General features: G+C 35.9%; 1 protein-coding gene across 2 annotated transcripts; it reads right to left on the bottom strand.

The window, feature by feature from the left end:
- Window positions 1–1,883: 1,883 nt before the first annotated feature.
- On the bottom strand, window positions 1,884–9,632 carry LOC147849719 (CMP-sialic acid transporter 5-like). Of its 2 annotated transcripts, none has more exons than XM_087337059.1 (14): window positions 9,352–9,632; window positions 8,436–8,552; window positions 7,354–7,410; window positions 6,709–6,786; window positions 6,580–6,624; window positions 6,433–6,492; window positions 5,818–5,937; window positions 5,657–5,734; window positions 5,493–5,562; window positions 3,710–3,817; window positions 3,170–3,303; window positions 2,985–3,058; window positions 2,555–2,603; window positions 1,884–2,274 (listed from the first exon to the last, which is right to left on the bottom strand). In XM_087337059.1, the coding sequence occupies exons 1-14, from the start codon at window positions 9,505–9,507 to the stop codon at window positions 2,200–2,202; spliced, it is 1,221 nt and encodes a 406-aa protein (XP_087193185.1). In that variant the 5' UTR covers window positions 9,508–9,632; the 3' UTR covers window positions 1,884–2,199. The 2 variants fall into 2 exon arrangements, with proteins under 2 accessions (XP_087193185.1, XP_087193186.1); XM_087337060.1 differs by having other exon boundaries at window positions 3,170–3,306; window positions 3,713–3,817.
- Window positions 9,633–9,970: the final 338 nt, after the last annotated feature.

Raw genomic sequence — 9,970 nt, 5'->3', positions numbered from 1 at the left:
TGTGTGTCTTTCTTTCTTTCTTTCTTAGAGGGAGAGGGAATGGATGATGATCACTACGAACTAGTTGATGAGACTCCTGGAGCTCTCCATTGTGTCCCTTCCTTTCTTTCTTTCTATTTTGTTGGTAGTAAGTGTTTTTGTAGTTAAAAAAATCCATGTGGATTCTCGCTTGGTAAGCACTCCTTAAAAAAAGCATTACACATGGCATACTATTTCCATGTAGGCATAAGAGGATGACATACTTGATCCATTCTTAGACCTTTGAACATGAGATACTTGATCCATTCTTAGACCTTTGAACAGTCCTTTCCTCTATTTTATCCGTTACAACCACTTTGGAAAAAAAAACAAACCATTTAGTGCTTGTGTTTGTTGCTAGGCCGTGTCTTCAATTTTTTATGTGCCAATTGCAATGTTTGTGTATGTGCACAGGCACGCATTCATGAGTGTGTATTTTGTATGCATTGCTAAAGGCCCAACATGGATGTGCTTGTGGCCTCCATATGCATTCCTAAAAACCAGCCTACCTATGTCCATGCATATTATATATGTATTGCTAAAAGCCGAACCATATTGTTTTTATATGCTAATATGAGTTTGGCGATGAACAAGTTGTGGCCCATTGTTTTTGAGGTGATGTTATGAGATCTAGTTTAATGTTCTTATAAAGGAGATGAGTTGCAACATGGAAAACCTCTAACTTATTGTTTGAGGTATTATTTACACGTTGGCTAAAACATTACCAAAAGATACTCGAACAAAATTGATAGATGTTGGGTTTGACTTTCCACCTTTCAAAAAGATTGGCACTTGGGGAGGAGCGAGATGAAAGCTACAGTCAAATGTCATTCTTCCCTAGATATGGCATACCCTATATGGATCTTGATTCAAAAGACAATAATAACATACTGATTGAATAGCGTGACCAAGACAAAACAAAATCATCGAGTAAGATTGATTAATTAACAACTACATGTCTATGTGGTGGGGTCTCAAGGGATGATCATGTAATATAGTAACAAGGGATGCCTATTTATAGGCACATAGAGATCATTACCATGAATGGCAAGATTACTTCAACCATTACATCTACAATTACTAAAGATTCAGGACAAAAAAAGTTGTAATTTAAAGACACACAATAGTGTTGATTTAAGCACATCTAGAAACCTCATCAATATGCTTCATCAATATTGATCGGAATAGTTGTGATTTGATAAGGTTTTCTTCAACCCTACAAATTTGTTTTGGGTCCTAAGAACAACAGAACCAAGTCTCTCACCAACTACATTGAGATTCATCTTCACTAAGAAGGAAATTACCAACATCATGTGTTCAAACCCACTTGGAACTATAGTACACGCATGCATTTTGCCCCCAACTTCCCATTTACAAGTCCTTGCAAAAAGTTTGATCTTACAAATCTTGTGATCTTCACAATTTTAGTTAAATTCTCTCACCACATAACTCATAGGACAAATTTTATCAACCAATTTAAATTATTGTATGTGAATCATGTAGCAAGCTAATATTTCGAGGTGTTCAACACAAGACTCGTATATTAAAACCCAAACCAAAGAACCACATGATTGTTTAGCTACAATAGCAAATATCAATAACATTTGAAACACATGAATTGTAGAATTATGGCGGGCCCTGTTCTTGTTCCGAAGCATATAATTATATGCCTATATAAAACAATGACTTGATTTTAAGGACACTATCATTGATCAATTATATGCTAAAATTACATGAATTATGGGCCTTCTTCCCCAGCATATAAACCTTCAATAAAACGAGAATCATCACGAAACAGAACGCTGCCGATTCAGCCGAAAATAAATTGGACTTCATAGTTGAAACACCCGGCATCAGAAAATCCAAAAATATGGGCAATAGTATTTCATAATATTTGCTCAGAAAATGTACATACATGAATTTTGAATCAAAGAATATTTATATAATATATATATATATCATATATGATGCCTCTAGCCTCACTAGATAATGAAGCATTCTTCATTTTCCTTCAAAATCCCTAACGAGCCGAAAGAGCTGGAGCAGGTCAGTTATCATATCATTCAGTTTCAGCTACAACAATGCCCTGCTGAGTCAAAATCATTAGTGTTGCGAGATATTGTGCCAAATCCAAATGGATCTTCTGTGCACATAAATTCATGTGTAGCAACAAAAACATCTTCATCTTGATTCATGAGAAGTGTGGATTGGTAGAAGTGGTTCCATCTCATTTCTAATGCTTATTTTATGAGCCGCCTGCACAATGCCATTAGCTGATGTATAAGTATGGTGATAAACCAAAACAAGAAAACCCAAAAATACCAGTACTTTCAGAGACATTTACAGAACATCCCTGTAATTTTAAATAATTACTAAAATACCCCTCTGTGGTAAGTGAAGTTTATATTACAGGAAGGCATCCTGGTAGTGTTTTAAAAAGTGAAGGGTCTCTTAAGCACAATAAACTGCACACAAACGTTTTTTGGAGTTTTCCCATTAAACAAACTGGCTAAAAATCACCTAAAATCATCCTTACCTCTTCTGAAGCACCTGTAGCCATGTTTAATAAAGATGAGTCCTTTGTCCTGCAAGAATGTAAAGATCATATGATGAGAGATGGAGAGGAGATTTAAATTCATGTCGATAATCACAAGAAGCAGTTCAACCTACAGGTCCAACTACAGTATGAATGCAAGTCCAAAAATAGTACAATAAGAGAGTAAGAGAGAGGAGACATTTCACTTCATAGGAGTAACCCCAAAAAACATGCATTTCTAACTTAAAAGTATTATAGAACAGTTTGCAAATGTTTCATGTAAGAGAAACAGTCTCAGCACACAGCATTCTAAGATTTGGACACAGATGATAGCCTACTTGATAAACTCCCTCTAGAAAGACTTTTTATATGAAGCAGCCCATTTCAGAATATGTGCATATTATATCTATACAACGGTAAAGATGTTTACATTGTGTTCATTTCACCATCCAATGGATGTTGGTCGGACTCCTTATCTTTTGGTTTCGAGAGTGAGGAGAAGAACTGCAACCAGGAAGCAATCCAATGATGGAGGTGGTCATCAGTACACATTCCATTTTAAATGCAATTATAATATTTTCCCAGCACATATAAATAGCATCCTGTATTCCTAACCTGATGCATCGATATGAAGACAATTGAAACACCAAGAATGAAATTAATTGTCAAGGTGTGTCCAAAGAGAGCTGCAGATGCCAACCCAGTAAAGATGGTGGCGACAGTTGAAGAGTATTTCTTTAAGATTGTATCTGGTATTTGATAAAGAAATTCAGTATTAGTATTCTTGATACCACAAAAAACATTTTCAGTGCGAAATAGTGTTTCTTGAGGAATGCAAATATTATTGTTTGCTTCATTCAATACCGACCAAAAGTTCAAATGAAGGTACTCTTTAAATGTACTTGACAACTCAAATAATTTTCACAGGTTCTATGTAATCAATGTTTATCCACAACCATGAACTTGATCGATTTCGTAATAACTCTATCTGATATTCCAAGCCACAAGACATTTACATAGTCAAATTTACACTTTAACTGAGACTGGAACCATTGCAACATCAGACTTATTATAACAGATCCTCAAATTTATTGAAAAGACAAACTCACACTCAGAACTTCCATGATAGATTAACTAAAAGAGGTTGAGTCATACCAGCATATTTGAAAAAGAAGGATGAGAGTATTCCTTGGGCTGCATTGTTAAGGATGAGCAGCATTGTGGCTTTGGAATGCCCATGAAAAACATCAAGGTGGTTCCCTCCTATTTAACATAATTAAAGTAGGCATTAAATTAATCAATAACATCATGCTAGAAAGCCCAGAAAATACTTGTTATAAGATAAAGCCAGCATATGAAAAATGGTCTAAGAATTAAATATTCAAGGGTAAATACAAATGCTGGTGTGTCTCCGTCATTGCATGATCTTGAGTCTCCAAGAAATCAAATATGAAAGTGAGCCCTTAAAATGTTTTATTGAACAGAGAAATGCCTATATTTTTCTTATATTTATGCGTATTAGTCATGTGTGAGGCACACACTTCTCTCCCCAGTTGCCAAAATTGTATATCATTTATCCACCTGCTCTTGTATGCAAGAACATAAGGTCAACAGAGTACAGTTCCAAAGGGAATAGGATCACCAATACTCGTCATTTGTTCTCAAAAGACTTTACTTAATCACTCAACTATATATAGAGTTTTTTATATGAAACTCCCACTAGTTCAGACCTGAATATATCACTAAATTGGCATGTGCAAACACATGTTGGCAACAGAATCAGATAGAAGTGCTACATGAGGTGAGGAGTGAAACTGAAATCCAGCAGATCCCCAGCCCGGTTCCCCAACACTGAAGATTTTCCCTGGCCAAACTAAGACAATAGCCAGTGTAACAGCACATGTTCATGGGAATATCAAGGAATCTCGCTTTAGAGCTACCCATTGCATGCTCAAAGGAGACAAACTAGAAAGGAGGGGCCTATATAAGGTGCACTCTTGGGAGATGGCATAAACAGAGCCGGCCAGTGGAATTGAACCAACTGTTTGTGTACGTCAAGGTACGGAAGCTCTCCAGGAGCTTCTGGATCTTAAAGACTGATATCATCCTACGGCTGTAGTCTGGCGCACTATATGTTGTTATCCACTGGCATGCTCAAAGAAGACAAACTAGAAAGGAGGGGCCTATATAAGGTGCACTCTTGGGAGATGGCATAGCCGGCCAGTGGAATTGAACCACCTGTTTGTGTACATCGAGGTACGGAAGCTCTCCAGGAGCTTCTGGATCTTAAAGACTGATATCATCCTATGGCTGTAGTCTGGAGCACTATACGTTGTTATCCACTGGCAAATGCCTGTGCGGCTGTCATAATCATTCCTTCTCTTTTCTTGTGTGAATTTTGTTTTGATCACCACTGTAGCTGTATCTACACTGTTCCCATCATCTTGTGATTTGTCTTGCCGAATGTCCTCTTCCTATTAACATGCATGATTTTTTTCTCCTTGGTCTTTTATACAGCAAGGCCTTATATAAGCCAAATAAAGATATCAGAAGTACTAATATTACCATATAACTCGAAAAGAGACAGGGAATCCTCTATTTAATAAAAAAAATCATTAAAGATGTGCAAATCAAAACACAATACAAACCAGAATGACAGGCAAAACATTGCATCTGCGACATACATGATCAGTGCCCAATAATACTTTAACTCGTATACCAGCATTTATTTCTTGTAATCCTAAATGTGCAAATCAATCACTGAGCTTATACCCTATATTCAAAGAGTATTGATATTGAACATCTAATACCCAAAATTAGGAAACTCTAATTTATTAATGTATCTTATTATTTTCTATGAGCATCTCAAGTACACAGTCAATTAGAAAATAAACACACACTTCTTGTAATAACTGAAGATGCTGTAAATGTTCGAAACCTTGAAAAGCTGTTGTTATAATAATAGCAATGAGGTTGAATATTGCACCATAACCATATAGAAACAGATTCTGCAGAACATAGGAGAATGAGGTCTTATGAACTTCTGTAGGTAACTTCTTACAATGACTAAACGTACAGTAGGAAACTTTACATAGCCATTACCTGTAGGTATATGCTTGTATCAAACTGACTCTTTAAGGCATACTCATTGAATACAGATGCTAGAGATGGCACTGTGATCTACAATACATTCAAAGCATCTTTAACCACTTGAAACAATATGCTACCGAACGCGATAGAAGAGGGTTTAGGGTTGCACTCACAAAAAATAAGGTGTAAATATAGGCACCAGTTGCTTCTGGAAAACCGAAGGTCGTGCCTGTAGGTGTTGCTCGCAGCTGATTGACACTGATTCCAATCAATAGAAGCCCTAAGGCTTCCCACTGTTTAATTAAATAGGGTAAGTTCAGGGCAAGATTTGATATTTTAACAAATCATATAATCATTTAACATTTAACATTTAACATTTAACATTTACGCATTTTCATTCTTTAGCATCACTGACTAAATAGCTTGAAGAACTACCTAGTAAAAGGCCAATTGAAACTCTCATCATAATTTACGAAATCTAAATTCTGTTTCAGATCACTATGAAACTTACGGCCTACATAGAATATGATGATTTGCACAAATGGATCTGTGAATACTGTATCAAAATACAAGTGACGACCTTTGAGATAATTCAACAAGTCTCAAATTTCGAAGGATCAACATGTTGCACATGCATTGTGTTAATTTGCGTATGTGTCTTAATCAGTCTTAATGCTGTATGAATATATCTTTGAAACTGCCAAATATTTTCAGATGGCAATTTCTTTGAAAGGAAGTTCTTCGTCTAAAAACTGTAATGTTTATATATGAGGATGATCATAACAAACCTGCATAACTGTGAACTGGCGTCTCATTATAAACTTCAGTAGCAATGCTATCACAAGCACCTATCAGACAAGAAATTAAGCCAGATTTTAGATTCTTCATTAAATATGTTAAATTTCAAATGAATTGAACAATTTGTTGAGCCATGCCTTCAAGTTACTAAGCATTTTCGTGGCTGCTGGATTGAAATAAAGCTGCAGAAAAGACAACAAGAAAACTGAGTTGTGTTAATGAGAACAATTGGAAGCCCACAAGGCAGAGCAAACAGTGGCAAGTACCTGCATAACAAACTTAAGGTAGTTGTTGATTGCATATAGAAAAGCTGGGACAGCAAGAAGATAATTCAGTCTTCCGGCCTGAAACAAGTATGCACATTCTATGCTGAATATATGTCACTGCTTTCAAATGATTTGAATAAACATTAACAATAATATTTTTGGCAGCTACTGTTGTCCCTCTTGCACAATGACTAATAATCAACAAGCTAATCATGGTATTCTACAAGTTTGTTACAACCTTTTAGAAAGTTTCTCATTTATTTGAATAAACAGCAATAATACTATTTTATGGCAACCAATTTCATCTCTGGCACTAGGAATACTCATGGAGTAATAAACAATTACTGTCGGCGTTGCAATTATTCAGTAGATAAGAACATAAATTGAGACAATAAACTTAGACAGCTGCCCATTTAATGACTGTAAAATTGGAATGGCTCAATGGCTTGACAAATTAAATTTTAACACAGAACTCCAGTTTTGATAATCACATTGATTCTTTGATACACTTGCTTTCCAGATTACCAGAATACTCAACAGTTGATCACTATCTCAGGAGCAATTAATACTCCATTGGACACATTAAGGGTACCAACAATCCAAGACAAATGAGCAATTCTGGCAATAAATGCATCGTTATGTCACCTGAATTATAGAAGGAAGTGAAACTAATGCCTTTTCTCCAGGTCTTCGATTCCGAGTCTGATCCACAAGTTATTTCCATCAATCAGCATGTAAAATAAGTTCATTAGCACACTATTAAACTCACAAATAAAAACATATACATCATCCATATAAAAGAAAAAACCAGCATAGCTAAAGCAAGAAGCAATCATCCTAGACCTTAGGCATGGATGCCTTACACACAATCGAGAAGCAATCACTAAAATCAGCATGTGGCCTGATTCTTAAGGAAGAACGGAATCACAAGATCCATGGGCAGACGGGAAACAATCTGCAATTTATCCCCTCAGGAAGTGACTTAACAAAGAAGAGTTTATAATGGTCATGAATAGCTTCTGCTGCAACAAGCATGGCTTCTGTATTAATTTATCCCCTAGGAAAGTGACTTAACAAAGAAGAGTTTATAATGGTCATGAATAGTTTCTGCTGCAATAAATACGGCTTCCATAATTCTATGGCAAAGGTCATTGACTCTATAACAACCCAATTTCAGCTAAAGAGAACAGGGAAAGTTCAGCTCAAGCTGTAGAAGAGTGTGAGAACAATCACATAAACACAAATGAAAGAGTTTTTACAATTCATGACCTTTTGCCAATAATTTAAATAATCAGCAGAAACCTTAAATTGGTAAGTGTAAGAAGTTAGAGAGTTTGGAAGCTTCTTTTAAAATCCCTCCCATGATGGAGAAGGTTGGAAGATTAAATGGAAATGGTCCTAGTAGTTCAACCATGATGCAGCAACCATAGGAAGATCACCCTAGACACTACAAATCTCTGGGTTTTCTCACCATAAGGAAATGAGTGATAATTTTGCTGAAAATCATTTCTCTACAGTTTCTACAGTTTCGCTGCTCATTAAAGAGCATGTTTCGATGTCCTCTTCAATAAAAGATATGGTTATAACTGTACCAGTGTTCCACAAAAACTGAGTAAACATACTATATCCATTGAAAAGATACTCTAGTCACCTCTATTAAACATACAAGCAAGACAGATTTCCACTTATTATATGTTATTTTAACTACAGCTGTCTGGCATACAAACCTGAAAGAGCAGCATAACTATCGTCACGATAACTTTCGCCAATTCAGTAAGGAAATTCACACTAACGGGACTGAACAGAAATTTTCCATCCACCTTTGACATGTAAACTAAGATGGGCTGCAAAAAAATGTGATATAGATGTTACCAGGTTGACAAGAATTCAAAACAAATAAATTTGCACTCAGTGTTATTGTTCAAACATTATGACCAATCAGAATAAAGGGCCAGGCTCTCTTGTGTCCTAATTACATATTAACAACATAAACGTGATTGATTGAGCAAACATGTGCAAAGGTAGACTCCTAATATCCCACCCACCCATATATTCCCATAACAGAGAGTCATCAGCTGTCCCATGCTACATCCAACATCATTGAGCTTATACCTCAGTATTGGTACGCACATCACAAAGAGAACCATGCATACAGGTAGCAACACTTGCATACAACCATGAGTTCTAAACCTGCCCAAACCATGCATAATGGTAGCAACACTTTTATATAGCCATGTGTCCTTAGTCTGTCCAAACCATGCCCACCTAGGCCATGGCCAGGCAAATTGTTTTGAAAATTTTACTTGAATGAGTGTGATCACCAAAATGCATAAGAAATATTTAATTGACGCCTGAAGAATTGAAGATACAATGTGATCTTGCATGCTTTCAAGTTATTACAATGTTTTCCACTATGGATCTGCATTTAATATCCTTTAAAACCAACAATTGATAAGGTGCTTCAGAAGATCCCAAAATAATTTTACCATCAGGATTCTCAACCTAGTAATTTCCTTAAAATTGATCCATACATACTACGGGCATAAAAATGTTCCACTATTGAAGTGCTAACAAAACAGACATTTTTGAACCTTACTTAAGTTAAATTTAAGTACAATTAGGCAAAAGTTTCAAATTTCGTACCTGGATACCAAGCAAGCAGCAATCTGAGACCACTAGAATGATATTGAGAAATTTTCTCCTTGAAGACATGTCATTTCTGCGTAGATCATAAGATTTATCATATGCCTTTGAGACAGCCCGTCCATTAAGTGACGAACTGTTTCCAACATTCTTCATGTCTGCAAGATCTGAAAAGACAATGCCGATTCTTCAGATGTCAGGAATCAAAGAAATATTTTCATTCGAGATCGGTGAAACAGATCAGGAATGTCTGTAATGAAAGCTGCGAGATCGAGGAAGAGAGGGCAAGATTTAGTCAATCTACAGATCCACAGTATGTTTCATCTTAACCATCAAGTAAATATGTGATATTGTGGACAAACAATAGGGATCTAAGAGCTGTGATAAACATTGACAATGTTGAATACGACATAGTCAGATCACAGGAAATTTAGATGATCACAAGCTCGGTGCAGCTTCGAGCTGAATGATAATACAAAGGTGAAATTTTTTATTTGTAATTGAGGGAGATTGCAAGACGTGTGACAAGAGATAAAAAAAAATGCCAAAGATAAAGATAGCAAGAAACAGCAGAATTTAGTCGAAGATTTACAAAAAAAAGAGAATACAGAAAAGAATT

Source organism: Azolla caroliniana, unplaced genomic scaffold (genome assembly GCF_043228905.1).
Source record: "Azolla caroliniana isolate FFs.n. ecotype wild unplaced genomic scaffold, voAzoCaro1.0.p SCAF_22, whole genome shotgun sequence".
NCBI lineage: Eukaryota > Viridiplantae > Streptophyta > Polypodiopsida > Salviniales > Salviniaceae > Azolla > Azolla caroliniana.
The sequence above is the reverse complement of the archived record's forward strand: the minus strand, read 5'-3'. Positions and strand labels throughout refer to the sequence as shown.

Bases quoted from the DNA above. Each gene is read 5' to 3' on its own strand.
- LOC147849719 (XM_087337059.1), bottom strand. From the start codon at position 9,507: ATGAAGAATGTTGGAAACAGTTCGTCACTTAATGGACGGGCTGTCTCA. The intron at 5,735-5,817 runs GTGAGTGCAACC...AATGTATTGTAG, and splicing joins ATATTTACACCTTATTTTTT to ATCACAGTGCCATCTCTAGC. The intron at 5,563-5,656 runs GTAATGGCTATG...TATGTTCTGCAG, and splicing joins ATACAAGCATATACCTACAG to AATCTGTTTCTATATGGTTA.